This window comes from Trichomycterus rosablanca, chromosome 9, assembly GCF_030014385.1.
Source record: "Trichomycterus rosablanca isolate fTriRos1 chromosome 9, fTriRos1.hap1, whole genome shotgun sequence".
NCBI lineage: Eukaryota > Metazoa > Chordata > Actinopteri > Siluriformes > Trichomycteridae > Trichomycterus > Trichomycterus rosablanca.
The window spans coordinates 27,242,038-27,260,982 of NC_085996.1; the positions used below are offsets into that span (position 1 = coordinate 27,242,038).

General features: G+C 39.8%; 1 protein-coding gene across 2 annotated transcripts in view; it reads left to right on the plus strand.

Moving 5' to 3' along the window:
* Positions 1-313: 313 nt before the first annotated feature.
* trappc8 (trafficking protein particle complex subunit 8) overlaps positions 314-18,945 on the plus strand; it is a 55,815-nt gene continuing 37,183 nt past the window's right edge. The window contains exons 1-7 of one of the 2 annotated variants that reach the window (XM_063002184.1): positions 314-540; positions 7,160-7,354; positions 11,781-11,864; positions 16,257-16,346; positions 17,292-17,466; positions 18,319-18,472; positions 18,585-18,663. In XM_063002184.1, coding sequence (XP_062858254.1) covers positions 384-540; positions 7,160-7,354; positions 11,781-11,864; positions 16,257-16,346; positions 17,292-17,466; positions 18,319-18,472; positions 18,585-18,663 — 934 coding nt within the window. In that variant the 5' untranslated portion in view covers positions 314-383. The remainder of the gene's footprint in view (positions 541-7,159; positions 7,355-11,780; positions 11,865-16,256; positions 16,347-17,291; positions 17,467-18,318; positions 18,473-18,584; positions 18,664-18,945) is intronic. The other variant, XM_063002185.1, reaches the window with a different exon arrangement.

The following is an 18,945-nucleotide window of genomic DNA, read 5'->3' on the forward strand; positions in this document are numbered from 1 at the left end:
GTTATAAATTATTAAATAAATAAATACATGTCATATACAGTAGTAAACATATAGTAAACGAACCATGAACTACTTTTATTATGAAGAAACGAAATACACACGGTTGAATCCCAAACAGTCATTTATTTCCTTATAAAAGCCCTACCTAGGGTGTAAAGTTCAGTCTTGTATGGTCTATGTAGTGCACTTTATTATAAATCGGTATGCATTTGGGATTCGACCTGTGTCTTGTGTCGCCTGACAGCCGCGGTGCTTGACGGGAGTAAAACCTATTAGTAGCCAGCCGACTGTTCGGAAACAACAGTAGGGGAGTTGTTTTTAACTTGGAACTGGTGTCTTTAGCTCGGTAAAGTCGGAGGACAGAGTCAGGCGTTGTGGCCGCCATGGCTCGTTGTGCTCAGTCCGTGCAGGAGTTCATCCAGGACTCGTTCGTGCCCATGGTGTCGGTGCTGTGCAGCGACGAAGCCGAGGGAGTGAGCCGCAAAAACAAGCTCAGCTTTCCCGAGTTGCTGCGGCCCTTCTGCCGACTGACCTCCGAAGGTACAAGCGCTCCGACATATTTATTTATTATTATGTATCAAAATATAACTAAGCTTTTGTGGGTCATTTTTGTTTAACGTGACAAACATTAATGTAAACACACTCGATATGTGTTTAGCATGATGCTAACAACTATTAGCACTCCCCTCACTGAGGCAGGTGATAGGAAGAGCTAGTAGGGACACGTCCATAATCGAATAGTACTGTACTAACTGAAGTATAGTTCACTAGGTCCGAACTTACAAACTGCATTGTGGTCTAGTAAGTCCGCATAGTGTGGACAACCCTGTTTGGGACGCAGCCCTGTTTTTAATTCGAAGCGGCCTACGTTATTTTCCATTTGACACCCGATAGGTTTGCCGGTTACCCGAGTGAAACAGTATCGCGTTAATCTTTAACGAACCTAGTCATGTAGTTTAGCTTGCGACTAAACTTGTACCTAACGTTGTGTCCACTATTTAGGATTTAATCGGCCCAATTAATGAACAGCAGGTCAGGCTAGGGTTAGGCTAAGTCTAAAATATCTGACTGGTTCAATCATCTAAACAGCTGGCAGTTTTAAACTAGCTTAGTTGACAGATATTTTGTCAGGTATTTTTCTTAATGGTTAGGGTCGCATAAATCCCAGCACAAGGTGGGTGGGTACACATTAATGACAGAAACGGTAGTTATTCATTACATTACATTACACAAGATTCATCAGTTTTCAAGTTTAATGTCAAACACAGTCATTGACAATTTTGTATCTCCAATTCACCTCACTTGCATGTCTTTGGACTGTGGGAGGAAACCGGAGCTCCCGGAGGAAACCCACGCAGACAGGCCGGAGAACATGCAAACTCCACACATTGCATTACATTTACGGCATTTAGCAGACGCCTTTGTTCATTGCGACTTACAGTACTGTGAGTCTGAGCAATTGAGGGTTAAGGGTCTTGCTCAAGGACGCTCAAACCAGCGACCTTCTGATTAGTAGTCCAGTACCTTAACCGCTGGGCTCCAACTGCCCACACAGAAAGGACCCGGACCGCCCCACCTGAGAATTGAACCCAGGACCTTCTTGCTATGAGGTGACAGTGCCACCCACTGAGCCATCGTGCCGCCCGCCAATGTAATTCTGCATGTTTTTGGAAGCTGGGAGGAAACCAGAGTACCCAGTGGAAAACCCACGTGTAAACTGGTAAAACATTAGGATTCGTTGCTTTGTAGTAACCACACTGTAGTAGCCAATGTCTGATACTACACTGATACTATCCATGTGGCATTATGAGACGGCATCAGCTTGACCTCACATAAAAATAATAATATTAATAATAATTATTCTACTAGTAATAATGTAATGGTATTCTTAACATGCTTATGAGATTTCATGAAATTATGTCAATCATGCAACAGTTTATTTTCAGATTTACACATTTTCGGCATTTAGCAGACGCCTTTATCCCAAGCGACTTACATTACAGTTACAGTATACAGTCTGAGCAATTGAGGGTTAAGGGCCTTGCTTAAGGGCCTAACACCAGCAACCTGACAGTAGTAGTGCTTGAACCAGCGACCTTCTGATTACCAGTCCAGTACCTTAACCACTAGGCTACGGCTTGCCTTAAGACTAACTAGCATTAAACAAACTGTACAAACACTTTGCATTACTAATGAATTAATGTACTATCAAAGCAAAGCATGATGTAGTGCAGTGGATGCACTTTTGTCATGGCCTTAATGAAAAATAATGTGTATCAGTTGACTTTTAATGAGTGCTTAGTTTACTTGGTACACCTATCTGGTATCATGGCCTTTTTGACTTTAGAACAGTACACATTGTCCCGAGCAATAGATACTACAAGATGCTGATTGAGTTATGCAGGATCTTATACTTGGTGGAAACGATCATGTGCTGCAGTTGCTGTACTTAAACCTTCCAACTGGGAATGTAATTTGACACAAGTGTGTACATGGCTGTTATTCTGGATATTATTCTTATTTAAAAGGTTGTTTTAAAAATCACCCTCCTTGTTCAGCCGGACAGGAATTGTATTTGGCCTTAATTGGCCTTAATCAGACCAATTTATTCTGATTGAGGTGTGTACATGGACGTATTCTGTTCTGATTGAGGTGTGTACATGGACGTATTCTGTTCTGATTGAGGTGTATACATGGATGTATTCTGTTCTGATTGAGGTGTATACATGGATGTATTCTGTTATGATTGAGCTATTATACAGATTATTAACAGATTATCAGACTGCTTGTAAACTTGGCTAATAAAATAACTCCATAAGTCTTCACCTTGGTCCTTGTTCTTTTCAGTAGTCTATAATTCCAAATGGGTCCCTAGTGGCAGCAGTTTCTGTTGGCAGCAAACAAGAAGACTTCATGTGCTCCTGGATTAGTTTAACATTGCAAAGTCTTTAGCTCTCTTCAGCGGTCCAGTTTTAATACTCTGCCCACTGGAGACATGTTTTTTTTATCCATTACTGAAATTATTATGATAGCTGTCAATGGTTTACAAGTAGCCAACATAGAAGTCATTGTAGGATTAATGCTGTCGGTTAAAAATGGAAATCTTCTTCTTCCTCGACCTTTGTCCCGTTCGGTTGTGGGGTCGGCTCTCGGTGGATCATGATCCGCATTGATTTGGCACAATTTTTTTACGCCGTATGCCCTTCCTGACACAACCCTCCCTATTTTATCTGGGCTTGGGACCGGCACTACAATGCACTGGTTTGTGCATCCAGCGGCTAGGTATCTACAGGACAATTCAGTGTTTCCAATTCGCCTGGTGGCATGTTTTTGGACTGTGGGAGGAAACCGGAGCACCCGGAGGAAACCCACACGCACACGGGGAGAACATGCAAACTCCGCACGGAAAGGACCCAGACCGCCCCACCTGGGGATCGAACCCAGGATCTTCTCGCTGTGAGGCGACAGTGCTACCCACTAAGCCACCATGCCACCTGGTTAAAAATGGAAATTAATATTCCGGGAGGACAATCCCCATTGTCCTCCCGATTTAGCGCACTCAATTTTTGTCTTCCACTGTTGAGAGATACCAGATTGCATCCAAGGAGAGCACGTCGCTGTACACGCCTCTTCCGACACGTGCACAGCCCTCCTCTTTTTGCCCCTGCATTCTGTACAGGCGCAAATCTTTACACAGCATTTGAAGGGTCCTTACACCCACCCACGCATAGTCTGGCCCCCACCCTACAATTATGGTGGCCAATTAGTATCTGCTGCAGGCACTGCCAGTTATGCCCGCCAGATGGCGCCCAGCCGACCGGTGGCAACACTGAGTTTTGAACCGAGGAGTTCAGAAACTCGATGCTGGTGTGCTAGTGGAATATCCCGCTGCACCACCTGGGTACGCGGTAAATGAATTCAAATTACAACATTCGCCACTTGATTTGAATTGATGGTGCAGCTACAGTCTGTACAGTGGAAAAAGCATCCATCGATTTGACACTCGCATTCACCATGGGTGCTCATGCGCCAGCTTTATTTACATACTGTATTCAGAGACTCTAATCCGAACAGGTAAACTTATATGCATCTATATTATTTAAACAATTACCTTTAAAATCCACATAAAGTTACATTACATTTTTACATTAAAATTACTTAATAAAATCACAGTGGAGGGCAGTTTCTATCAGTAAGGAATCGAAATACATGTTAAAGTCTGTTGTTTTTTTTTTTTGGCAAAAATAATGTGTCCCAGTATAAAGGTAAAACTCTGCTCATCATTTTAACAACTAGACTAATGTCATGTTGGCTACCAATTATCTATAGGTATCTATAGGACAATTCAGTTATTCCAATTAGCCTGGTGGCATGTTTTTGGACTGTGGGAGGTAACCGGGGGGAACCCCACACGGACAAGGGGAGAACATGCAAACTCCGCACGGAAAGGACCCAGACCGCCCCACCTGGGGATCGAACCCAGGATCTTCTCGCTGTGAGGCGACAGTGCTACCCACTAAGCCACCGTGCCACCTGGTTAAAAATGGAAATTAATATTCCGGGAGGACAATGGGGATTAGATAATGGGGCCACCAAGTTGCCACTGTTGGGTCCCTGAGCAAGGCCCTTAACCCTCAATTGCTCATTGTGTTCCGCTCACTGTGTAAGTCGCTTTGGATAAAAGCATCTGCTAAATGCTGAAAATGTAAATGTAATGTCAGAATGTCAGCTTTAATATACAGACTGTATCTTTATTATGATTATCATGTTTAGTTAGTGCCTGTAATGAACTGTTTGCTACAGACTGTATAAAATCTTTATTCTGAAAGCAAAACTGGTTTAGCTGCTGTGTGTATGTTCATATTGCTGTTCTACAATACAGCCACGTTCTCCGTGTTGCACTGTTTATTATTCTTTAAAGCATGTGTGACTCGACATGTTGATATGAAACTCAAGTTGGGTTTTATATTTTAATGGGATGCTGTAAGCTGATCAGTGATTGGTTAAAGGAAATTGGTGAGATTTGCATCTTTAATTGGTACCCAACATGGCATATGAATATTTGTATTCGTTTGTAGTAAGTCCGACATAGTAAGTTCATAGATGACTTTCTCCAAACCAGTATTGATTTTTTATTTAAAATCCGTTAGCAACTTTTGGGCATTTAGAAATAACTGTTTCACGTTTTCTGAGGTTTTTTTTTGTTTCTTCTTCTTTTCTTACAAGAATTGATGGAAATTTAATTCCAACTCATTTCTGCCTGACTGGGGCAGATATACTATATTTATTGATTCTTTATTTTTCTATAAGGTCTGTAAGGAGATAATAGTTAATTACATTGTCTATCATGAATAAATGACTTTTTGTGTATACCAGACGGTGCCTTCTTGTTGAATTTAGAATATTTTAGAATAAAAGAGAAAGGGCACCTCATAGGGGTGGGTTCATAAAATCGATTTTTCGATTCGAATCGATCTTTATTTGAACGATCCGATATCGATTCATATAAACGCGAGATCGATCTTTTAAATACGCCCCTTTTTACGATGCACACGGAAATCTGTTACCCCCTTTAATTTCGCGTGACCAGCCAGTGTTTTTTCATGCAACGAGATCTGACACATCAGTTTAGCATGGCAGAAGCTCAAGTTATGACCACTACACAACTTTTTGCACTGATTTTCGCTCGGCGAATGGTCGGTGCTGGATTCGGGAGGAACTCGGTGTTCGCTCTGCGATCAAAACTCGGCTCTCAATCAATGTGAGAAACAGCGAGGGGAAACACAGGGGAGAGGTTGTAAACAGGTGGTGGAGTGCAATATAGTTTCTATCACGTGAGTTTTACAGTATTTCTGACCTGATCGTTCTCTACAAAACAAAATATTTATTAACCTCCAACTCACTATAGAACAAGCCATGCTGCTCGTGTTGCCAAATCCACTCAGATTCATTTATTTCATCAGCGCACAAACTTTGATCTCTCGCTACTTGTTGATGTGCATGTTTGGACGTGGTATCATTAAACCTTTTATCACTTCTCACGTGTGTTTTAGTGACAAAACGTAGTTTTGGAGAGCAGAGAAGCTCGCCTGTGATTCCCCCTGGTGATAGATGGTGTAGTGTAAAACCCCCCATCGCCGATCAGTCGTGTAGTGTGAACATTACAGCGACCAGGTGTTAATCAGAGTGTCGTGTAGTGTAAACTTGGCATAAGCTGTTCAACAGCCAGGTGTATGTTTACATTACATTTACAATGTTGTAGCATATCAGACATATAAAATAATAATAAAAAATGAATGTTACCGTTTTCTGTTTTGGATTAATTATTTATGTAAACAAAATACACAAATATTTTTAATAATGAGTGTTCTTTGTACAATTATCACATTCGATCTCTGAACATCTGTACATATTTAAACAAAACCTGTTAATGTAACTCAAATGTGTTGAATCGAAATTGGATCGAATCGAAGATCGAATCGAATCGGGACCTTGTGAATCGGAATCGAATCGATCCGGGAAATTAGTGGCGATAACCAGCTCTAGTACCTCAGCTTTGCTGAAAACAGCTTGCTGGCACAAGGATACTTATGTATATCTGTGCTACAGTGCTAATGTTGTGTTATTTTGTTACTGGGATGGCATGGTGGCTCGGTGGGTAGCACTGTTGCCCCACAGCAAGTCCTGGGTTCGGTTCCCAGATGGAGCAGTCCGTGTCCCTTCTGCATGGAGTTTGCATGTTCTCCCTGTGTTTGTGTGGGTTTCCTTTGGGAGCTCCGTTTTTTTCCCACAGTATAAATACATGCAAGTGAGGTGAATTAGATCAATTAGACCCCTAAATTCACCAACCCGCAGAAACCTATCAGCATAGACTGTTAACGACAGAGCTCTATAAAGCTGTATAATTAGACTAAACTAGTTGTTTTATGCATGAGGGACCTCACTTAAAACACTTCATAGAGCACCAGCTGGAGGACTCAGTCTCTCTTTGCACACTATTTAAATTCTGCTTTAACTTTTCTTTATTATATTTACATTTTGAACTTGAATTACAATCGTCATCCAACAGTCCTCACTGTCATCAGCTTGTTTAATCAATCATATGTGAAGATCATTATCCATTATATATTCTCATTCACTTTATGTTGCTTAACTTCAGGTCACCTGCGCGACCCTAATAACCAGATAGTGGTGGTGAAGGGCCTGAGGATCAGTGTGACGGGGCTGAACACTCAGCCACCACAGTCTACTGAGCTGCAAGGACTTCTAAGCCAGGCTGTGTCAGCTTGTCAGCCTCCTGAAGGGCTCTCTGCTAACGTCATCACTGCTGGAGACTACGACCTCAACGTCAGCGGTAAGTCACACACAAACAAGAACAGCACGGACAAAAGGCCACGAGACAAAGAATGTTAGAAAGAGGGTGGAGGAGGGAATCCTCAGTGTCAAGGAAGTCATTTGGAAACTCACTGTTGCTTTCACTTTCGATTTGAGTGAGATTTGCTTTGAGAGACTATACACCAATCAGCCATAACATTAAAACCACCTCCTTGTTTTCACACTCACTGTCCATTTTATCAGCTCCACTTACCATATAGAAGCACTTTGTAGTTCTACAATTACTGACTGTAGTCCATCTGTTTCTCTACATACCTTTTTAGCCTGCTTTCACCCTGTTCTTCAATGGTCAGGACCACCACAAAGCAGGTATTATTTACGTGGTGGATCATTCTCAGCACTGCAGTGACAATGACTTGGTGGTGGTGTGTTAGTGTGTGTTGTGCTGGTATGAGTGGATCAGACACAGCAGCGCTGCTGGAGTTTTTAAATACCGTGTCCACTCACTGTCCACTCTATTAGACACTCCTACCTAGTTGATCCACCTTGTAGATGTAAAGTCAGAGACGATCGCTCATCTGTTGCTGCTGTTTGAGTCGGTCATCTTCTAGACCTTCATCAGTGGTCACAGGATGCTGCCCACGGGGCGTTTTTGGCTGGATGTTTTTGGTTGGTGGATTATTCTCAGTCCAGCAGTGACAGTGAGGTGTTAGCACTGCTGTGTCTTACTACAAAGTGCTTCTATATGGTAAGTGGAGCCGATAAAATGGACAGTGAGTGTAGAAACAAGGAGGTGGTCATAATGTTATGCCTGATCGTTGTATGCAAGACAAGGCCATGTGTACTGTCATTCCTGAGCTCAGATGTTTTAAATGAAGCACCACATAAAAACATAGGCTAGAATCTTCCCAGTATTTTTAGATTTTTGACTAGATTTATTCATGGTTTATCATTTTGTTAAGTATACAGAGAAGCCAGTGGCTTGCAAAAATCTCTTGCTGTGTCCCAACTTACATCATACTGGTCTAAATAAATAAGAATAACAAATTTGTACACCACAGCTAGTTTAAATTAAAGCTTAACATTTAAATCCTTCATATGATGTAGCTACAGACACTTATTTTTCCTAGTGATATAAAAAACGAAACTCCATCTACAAGACACATGCAATGCATATTAATGAGTTTAATTAAGGGTGCCAGAATAAACGCTGAATTCAATCTAAGCATGTAGAGAGCATGTGATCAAGTAAGGGACAGGCTTAACTGATTTTTCAAACCCTGGGTCGAGAGCCAAAAAATGGGTCGCAGAGAAAAATAATAATTAAATAAACTATTTTTAACTGGCATATAAACTTGTACGCAAAAGCCCCCTTGTGCATATGTCTTATAAACTTGTACGCAAAAGCCCCCTTGTGCATATGTCTTGTAAACCACAGTGGGACCAGAGTGTAAAGCATAACAGAGAGAGTAAGATGCATTGTTTGTGTTGCCTGGGTCGCATAAAAATTCATGAATAAAATGTGGGTCGCTTGTAAAAAAAGGTTGAAAAAGGTTGAAAAACGCTGGCCTAGGCAACCGGTAAGCCTTTTTAGTTTTATTCGAAACTGTACCCTTTTTTTAAATTAGCAAAAGCACTAAACCAGTATATTATCTGATGGCATGACGAATACTAATGCACCATCTAAAGATAATTATAGAAGGGAAAAGATTTTGAATACCTTTGGGGCTATACACAGCAGAAATACTGCCATAGATATGAAACAAGATGGATTTAATTTTAGAATATCATTATTAATATTAGGATTTCTTTAAGCAGAGTCCCTCCTGATTGGTAAAACATATTTTATTCCAAATAAGCGTCAACTTAGTCCACATCACCCAACACCTGTAATAATAAAACACATACAGAATTATAGAATGCCTCTAATGCACCAAGTAAAGACAAGTACACATGTCTAGAACCTTAAAAGAACAGTCTTAACCTACCTTGCAGCCATAAAAATGAAAATATAAAATAGCCCAAATTATAAAGACAAGATAAAATAAGCAGACAGAAACATAATACTGTCTTGCCATAAAATGACACACACACGTGTTAAACATGGCATTAAAATCCAAATACATAAACAAATAGTCCACTTCACCAGTGGTTTTATTACAGTTTTTAGGCATATTTTCCATCATGTCCCCCGATTTAATTGCTGCTATTTCCCCCTGTTGCTGATAAATCTTTGTTTGGAATCTCGGGAATGGTGTCTGTCTACCTGTTTAATAATAATAGTCACTTTAAAAAAATGCACATTCAACACGGCTTATCTAGGTTCGCTGAAAATGACAATTTGTAGACAAAATCATAATTTTAAGTCTGCTAGACTGTTGCACTTTATAGATGACAGTGTTTGATTCTATATATGTGATGCAGCTTTCTGTGAGACTCCGTCTCTGGCAAGTAAAAAAAAAAAGCGGTTGGCGACGGTTGGTATGCGATGGTCTACTCACTACTTGCTCCGGATGGGGTTCTGTAGTGTCAGGGAATTGGTTACGACTAGACGAGGAGGAAAAAATTGACCAATGTATTATATCTTACACACCTGACATATTTTAGATACAGTTTATTGTGTGTCAAGTAGGGCTGTCGCGGTGAAAGAATTTCCCCTTGCGATATTCAACCTGTCTCAATATCGCGGTATGCGGTAATATCGCCATTTTTTTTTGTTTTTGAAAATTACTTAATTAATCTGCATTTTAGAGCTATATAAACAAGCTTTATTGTTAGGCTATGATTCGGTATATTATTGCTTTATAATGACAAAGATGAGACAGCTTTAAGACCAATGAAATGCGTGTTTAATGTTAAATACAGAACAGAGCAGGGATGCGCGTCTTTTCTCTATTAAAAAAAGGTTTAAATTTAGCTCCTAGGCTAGATATACAGTGTGAAACGAAAAAAAAAAGTGTTTAGGCTAAATATTGTAAATACACATCTAATCAAAATATGGTAAAAAAGAAATATAATAAAGTCTGTAAGAGTTTAAACCTGCGTTATTATGCGCGCTAGAAGAACCAACACGTTCATCTGATGTGGTTTAGAGAGAATCTGAGTGGGGTAGCGATGTTTCCCTCGGTACTAAAACTCTCTCTGATGGGGCTCGTTACACTAATACACGTGTACTGTACCTGCATGCGACTTTACAATGCGACAAACTATCTATTTAGTAGGTATAATTAACATAACAATATATACTACATTTCAAGTTATTATTCGTTTCAATACATTTTTATTCAACGAAAAAATACATTTAAATCATTCCAGCAAGACCAGCAAGAGAATATTTGCAGGCTGCAATGCCATATTAACCGTCATTAAGTGTTTTAGTTCACCAAGGCTGTTTGAATATAGTGTAAATTACAAGTATTTATTGAGTGTGAACTCAATTTGATCATTAATAAACTTGCCTATAATTCCTGTTGCGATTGTTTACATTTTAAAACACAAAGCCTGACACTCAGCAGCAACGCATGAGAACAGGTTGCGGGAAAATGACGCTCTTAGCTCATTTTCATTATGAATTCATTTAACATTTATTACGCCCGAATGTAAGAGTATAACAAGATGGACCCTGCAACAATATAAACAAAAAAAAATAGAAGAAAGAAAGAAAAAACGTGAACACCGCGGTGTTGCGGTTGCTTGGCATGCCCTGCGGTTGGCTGGTCTATACCGCGATATTTCTAAATTGCGGTTAGCGCGACAGCCCTAGTGTCAAGGCGGGAAGATGTTGAATCTTGGATTAAGGCTTCTTTTCAAACACGGTGGCTAAGTGGGTAGCACTGTCGCCTCACAGCAAGAAGGTCCTGGGTTCGATCCCCAGGTGGGGCCATCCGGGTCCTTTCTGTGTGGAGTTCGCATGTTCTCCCCGTGTCCGTGTGGTTTTCCTCCGGGTGCTCCAGTTTCCTCCCACAGTCCAAAGACATGCAACTGAGGTGAATTGGAGATACAAAATTGTCCATGACTGTTTTTGATATAACCTTATTAACCTTGTATAATGAGTAACTACCGTTTCCTGTCATGAATGTATAAGTGTAAAACATGACGTTAAAATCCTAATTAACAAACAAACAATACAGTTTATTGTGTGTCAGGACGGGAAGATGTTGAATTTTGGATTAAGGCTTCTTTTCAAACCAAATAGCAGTACTGTAGCTACATTTTGGATGAGAAATTGGATGCCTTTAAACCACTTCCAGCTTATTTGTCTTTCAGACAGGAATTGAAATACTAATGTGACAGTATGACCTGTTCGTGTTAACTTACCTGCATTTTATAGAGAACAGGTGCTTCTGCATCATAAAGGTTTTGGTTCAGAGTTGACAGTGGCCTATGTTTTATTAAAGCAATCTAACCAGATCCTCTGGCTTTTGCTCCCTTTCTTGTTCTCTCAGACCGCTCGGTCAAAGCGAGCGTCCCTTGGTACTCTGACTGGAAAGAAACCCTCACCCAGCTCAGCTCCTCCAAACACTACACAGGTACTTACTACAGCCTGCGCTGGGGAGAAATGGGAAAAGACTTCAAGTAGTTGTATCAATCCACTCCTCTTCCATTTTTCTTTTCCCTTTTTTTTTGTAACTGATCTGTAGTTTTCTTTTTCTTATATCTGTCCAGGTGGTGGTGGCACCTTCGAAATGTTTGATTTCTAAACCCAGAGATAAATGACTCATTGAAAAAAAATTATGATTCTGTTCCTAAATAAATGGAAAAGTAGCTTTAATAGTCAAGTTTAAGGTGTTTGAGTGGCAGCAGTCCAATGTGCTAGCCCATCACCTTTGATATCCCCAGCTCCCAAGTTTGAATCTCTGTTGTGTTATCGACTGACCGGCGCCCACAGAGACACGAATTGGTTCAGCGCTGCTCCTGCAGTTGCGGCTACTGCTGGCTGGTCCAGGTGCCTGCACGGGGGATGGTGTATTCACAGATAGTAGTGCAATACTCGTGTATGCGATACTGCTCCCTTTGAGACCCCGTCTCTGGCAGGTTAAAAGAAGGAGTCCAGTAGTCTGCAGCTCTCCTCAATTAGGCTAGAGGTCTGCAAAAGCAGAGGAAGTTACAACTGGGGAATTGGATATGGAAAAATGCCAAAAAAAAAAAGTCTTTTGATCATGGGAAAGAACAGGCTGCTTAAAATTGCTCTTTTGTACATGGCTTATTTTAGTCAGCTCTTTTAATATTCTGTTTTTAAAGACTCATGAGTCATTTTACTCTGTTCCTTCTTCAGTTCTTAGAATTTCCTCTTTCTAGACATGTTGGTACATTAGAATCTACTCCTGTTCCTGAACAAGCTGAACATATGTGAGTTCTCTCTGTGCTCCAAAAAAGTCCTGTTAAGTGAGAATTAATATAATAAAATGTTGTACACCAGGGATGCCCAGTACGTCGGTCGCGATCTACCATTCGATCGCATAGTGTACACTGGTAGATCGAACCTCATTCAAACAGGTCAACGTGATTTACATGAAATGTGGCCATTGTTTTTTTTAATTTACCGTAGCTACGCCTCAGCCCACGTAAAGCACTGCCAACCTAGAAAGTTTTCATTCATCAGTAGCCAGTTTGTGCCATATTTGCATTTTTCCTTTTGTAACCTACACTGTTTGTGAATATGAGTGCGCAACCAAGCATAAAGAAACCAAAAACGGGTTCAAGCAGGAACACTGCAAAGACGGCTGTTTCGTTCATATGTGGAAGAAGCTGATGGAGAATATTCAGATCTCATGTTACAACACAAGAAATTTTAACCCTGCAATCTGACATTCATGTGAAGTCAAGGGCTGGACAATTTTGGAACTTGCTGGCTGAGGAAAAATATCCAAACATAAGAAAATGTGCCACATATTTGACAGCATTTTTGGATCAGCTTACTTGTATAATTCAGCCTTTTAACACTCACTGATGAACACTTGAAAGCCTGTCTGAGAATTGGCATCAGCAGCTACTGTCCACCTTTAATGCTGAATATCAATACAGGCAACTAGGGATGTAACGATGCACTACAAGACAGTTAAAAATCGGTGCACATGTGCCACGATTTGAATCAGTTATTCATTTACGATGAACCGATATTCACTTTAAACAGCAGAGGGCACTCGCCCTTTTTTTTTTTTTTTTTTTTTTTTTTTTTTTTTTTTTTTTTTTTTTTTTTTTTTTTTTTTTTTTTTTACACAAAAATTGAAACCAGCATTGTTTGGCATAGTTTGCACCTACCTCAGAAATAAAAGGGCATTCATTATTAAGATAAATAAAAGATAAGCACAAATACAGTATTATATTTTATTTTAAAGAGAAATAATAAAAGGAAACTGTCATCATTTGTCTTCAATTTCATTTTGTTTAAAAAATTGGGAAAAAATCGTATCGTGAACCCAGTATCATGAATCGTATAGCATTGTGGGTAGAGTGTATTGTTGCATCCCTACAGGCAACTGAAGCGCATTTAACAAAGCTTCAAAGCTTTTTTGAAAAATGATGAGGCCAACCTTAAAAAGTAGATCGTGATGACCTGTCGACTAAAATAGTAGATCAAATGCCATGAAAGTATGGGCACCCCTGTTGTACACCTTTAAAGGATTCTCTGGCACAGAGACAGCTTCAGATGTGTTCATTATTCAACTATACCTTAATTGGATGTTTGATTCTGGTTAAAGCTGCAGTATGTAACCTTTAATGGGGGATATATTTCAAAATATTACATTAGACCATAGATCTTGATGGATAATTGAACATCATGTAGTACAAGTGTATTTCTGGAAATGTTGGGACATTTTGTAAAATGCAGTAAAACAATAATCTGTGATTTATTATCTGGTAAAAGTTGACAGAAGTCATATTCATCTTCGTTTTGCAAAGACTGCACCTTTGGTTAGTTCTCCTTGTATACCCAGTCATGATGCCCTCATCTGTTACCAGTTCACCTGCTTATTGTGGAACGTTTTAAAAAACTGTACTTTTCATTTTTTGTACTTTTGTCAGTTAAATAAATGTTCAAGAGAATTAACAAACCACAAATTTTTGTCTTAATTGCATTTTACAAAATGTCCTAACTTTTCCGGAAATGGGGTTTGTACTAAATATTAACTGTAGATGCTTTATCGTATTAAAATTTAAATGACTTTACCACAGGCCCAATTATTGACTGATCCATGTAAGCTCTGAGGTTTCTCCTTCAGATAAGAATTTCTTGCTGTAATCTGATTATTCTGCATAAGTAAACATCATTAGCAAAATATTCCTTTACACATACATACAGATAAAAGCATGCAGAAAACCTACAACACCAAATCAGAAAAAGTTGGGACAGCATGGAAAATGCAAATAATAAAAAAACGCAGAGTTTCTTACAATTACTTTGACTTTTATTTCATTGCAGACAGGATGAACCGGAGATATTTCATGTTTCATCTGCTCAACTTCATTTTATATATTAATAAACCTCCATTCCTGCATTTCAGGCCTGCAACAAATTCCAAAAAAGTTGGACGCCGCTTCTGGACATGGTTAACTTGGTTAAGGCTTCTTTTTTTGCACAGTAATATTTTAGTGGCATTTGTGCATGTAACTCTGTATTGTAGTGCTTAACAAAGGTTTGCTAAAGTAATCCCTCACCCATGTGGTTATATCAGCTATTGTTGAGTGGAGGTTCTTGATGCAGTGCGTCTGAGGGATCAAAGATCATGAGTGTTCAGCTTAAGCTTGCACTCTTGGTCTTTACGCACTGAAATTCCTCCAGATTCCTTGAATGGTTTAATGAGATTATGCACTGTAGAGGGAGAAATATTCAAATCGCTTCCAATCTTTTTTTTTGAGGTACATTGTTTTTAAACATTTCAATCATTTTCTCACACATTTGTTGACAAACTGGAGATCCTCTGATCATCTTTACTCATCAAAGACTCAAACCATGATTACAATCACCTGTTCACATCACCTGTTTGGAATCACCTGTTTTTTCACCTCATTACTAGCTGTAAATTTCCCCCGTTCCAACTTTTTTTGGAATATGTTGCAGGCCTGAAATGCAGGAATGGACGTTTATTAAGAAATGAAATGAAGTTGAGTTCAGACTGTCTGCAATCAAATAAAAGTCAAAGTAAATGGAAGGAACACAGCATTTTTTTTTTTTTTTTTTTTTTTCTTCCCATACTGTCCCAACTTTTTTTCTGATTTGGGGTTGTAAATTGAGTATTGCTCTAAATTCTAAATCCCCCAAATGTTATGTACTGCAGCTTAAATGGGTTTGTATATGTAATAAGTCTGAATTTTTTTTTTTCTATTCATGCAATAATTTGTTTGTATTGATGTTATATTTGTCAATGACGTTTTTTTCCTTGTTTGAAATGAATATCTGGTCTCCTGTACCTCAGGATGTTACATTTCATTTAGCTAAGTATGCGTTTAACATAAAGAGGCTTAAATCATTAAATAATGTAAATTATTTGGACCTCCTTGAAATGTTAACAAGCTCAGCTAATGAAGACTCCAGCAAATCAGTGTCTGTTCTCATTGATCAACATCTACGTCCTCTCAACCTTTTCTCTTTTCCTTGGGCAAAGCGGCCATTTGTTTGGATTAATGTCAAATTTCCCTCCTTAAGCACTCAAAACTGTTGAAGTTAGATATAGATATAAAGATATACTGTACATGTATGCTGTATCTACAGAGCTTTTTGTGTTATGTTCTATTTGTGCACTCTGGCTTCTTTCTTCCTCAGCCAACAGTTGAATTTTTTTTTAATGATCTGGTGTCTTGTTTGTTTTTTGATGAACACTTCCTCTTCTCATCTGTCTGGCTTTGAACCGAGCGGGAGGCTTCACCTTGTGCCCCGGTATGCTAAACCTAATAATACTGTATGTGTATGTGTTTCTTAGCAACAACACCATGGTTTGAAGCATACAGGGAGAGCTTTCTACAGTCCATGCCTGCATTAGACCATGAGTTCCTCAACCATTACTTGGCCTGTATCCTTCACACTTGATATATTGTTATTTGTACTTGAGCACATTTGTTCTGTACTTATGGGTCCAAATAACATCTTTTGGTTTGATTAAAGTGAAAATGTAAGTATATACCGATATCCTAATATTATCTTGGTCCCCCTTTTGCTGGTTTACCACTGTTCCTTCCTTGGACCACTTTTGATAGATTCTGGCCACTGCAGACCGGAAACACCCCACAAGCTCTGACCCAGTTCCTGATCTAGCCATCATAATTTGGCCCCTGCCAAACTCGCTCAAATCCTTACGCTTGCCCATTCTTCCTGCTTCTAACACGTCAACTTTGAGGTTAAAATGTTCACTTGCTGCTTAATATATCCCACCCACTAACAGGTGCCGTGATGAAGAGATAATCAGTGTTATTCACTTCACCTGATGCCTGGTCGGTGTAGCTTCTCAATCTATTTTCTTTTGCAGATGGTAATGTTACTATATATTTAAATGTAAAAATAAGAAAAATGGTTATTGCTGGGAAAACACTAAGTTTCCTTAGAACTTAATATTTTTTTTATACTAATTAGGACTTCAGCAGGTCTAGAATTCTCATTAGCAATTGGCAGCGACTTGTACACTTCAACACTTAACAACTTTGAAGTGTACTTAAATACTATGGAAGCACTTTTGTAAGTCGCTCTGGATAAGAGAAACTGTTAAATGTTCAAAATGTAAATGTACTGGCAGGGAGGTTTAGCTGTTTACTACATCAAACATCAAAACGAAAACTATGTGTTATAAGTTCTTCACTAATTAGATTCGTATGCAGTATGAGTCTTAGGTGTTTTGTCAGTGTTTGTTATGTGTCTGCGATTGCAGCTGTAGAAATACTGTATAACTGCTTTATTCAATGCTCATTTTTTCTCTCACCATTCCTATGCTGTAGTCTGTACTCCTTAACTCCAGTTCTTGTAGGTATGTTGGTGGTGTCCTCTCGGGAAGCAGCGCCCACTGACCAGTTTGCGAAGCTCTCTCAAGAGCAGCACAGAATCCAGCATAACGGAGAGTACAATTACCCAAAATGGTTTATCCCCAACACCCTTAAATACTATGTCCTGCTTCACGACATCAGCGAAGGAGATGAAAAGAGGTGTGTGATATGCATGTACATTTGGCTAAAGTGTGTATGCCTTTGACTCTCTGGGCTGTCATGAAATGTATAGAAATGCTCCAGGTCATTTAAGTGCATTAATTACTTGGCCACAACTTGACAGAACATAATTTTCTATTGTTTTTTAATGCATTTACCCCCTTTTTCTCCCATTTAGCATAGCCAATCCATTAGACAATTGTGCCAGCTAGAGGAGCTCAGAACCCGGGAGCTCAGAATCTCTGCGCTGGTGTGCCAGCGGATTATCCCGCTGCGCCACCTGGGTGCCCCTAGGATTTCCTACTGCTGAAGTACATAGCACGTAAACATTGTCTGCCACAATGCCAGCTCAAGATCTGCTTGTTCAGATCTTTGTCGATTGTAACCCCAAGCAGCTCTACACCAACCATACGCAATGCTGTAAGTCAGCTGAATTGGTGTAAAGCACACTGCCATTGGCTTCTGGAGCAAAGTAAATGTGTCTTCTCCAGTAATAATTCTTCCTTAACCATCCAATCAAATGACTGACAAATCTGGGTCAGTCATTTGATTCTGGCCTTCTGACAGAAAGCCTACTGCCAACTGGAAACCAAAAGTAGGAATACCAGTACTCCTGTACACAAATCAAGATCCATCCTGCAATGTCCAATACCTTTTAGATAAATTGGGATGCTGATTGTGTTTCTGCACCTCTGTTCACAAGACTGAGACTGTACTGGCCGCCAAGCTGTGGAATCAGACCCAGGCTCTTGCCCCTATGCAGCCATTCATTGTAATCAGTAACGGATGATGACTAAGTCCATTATCCTAAAAAGAACTCTTTCAGCTCCTCTGTTACTGTTTATCCTACAGGGCAGACACCATATATGAAGACATGAAGCAGAGGTACGGCACTCAGTGCTGTTATCTGTTAAAGATCAACTCCAGAACGGATGCTCCTGGACCAGATGAGCAGATGCCAGACCCTTGGAGTCAGTACCTTAACAAGAACCACATCCACAGCCCTGTAAGTCCCACAGTATTATGATCATAAATCAAATTATCAAGTCAAAAAACTTGATGTTGTCTACAGAATTCTGGTGTAAGTTTCATCCATCCTGTGTGTTTGTGATCTATAGGAACTATACGACGATGCAGTGATGAATAATGTTGGGGAGAATAGCATGAACTCAGAAGTAGATGGACACGTCTCCACAGGTAAAGCTGCCCAAAAGAATGTTTTTACATTTGTTTTTGCAACCCCCCCCCCCCCAACTTTCCTCCCAATCTAGTCGTATCCAATTTCCAGATTGCATTACGCTTTCCCTCTACTGATGTTGACCTCCACTCCTGACCGAGAAGACCCGTGACTAACACACGCCCCCTCCGACACGAGTGCAGTAGCCGGCTGCATCTTTTCACCTGCACGAGGCGGTTCATATGTGGATCAGCTTTGCGCACGGAGAGTCACACCCTGATCCCATTATTCGATGTCTCTGT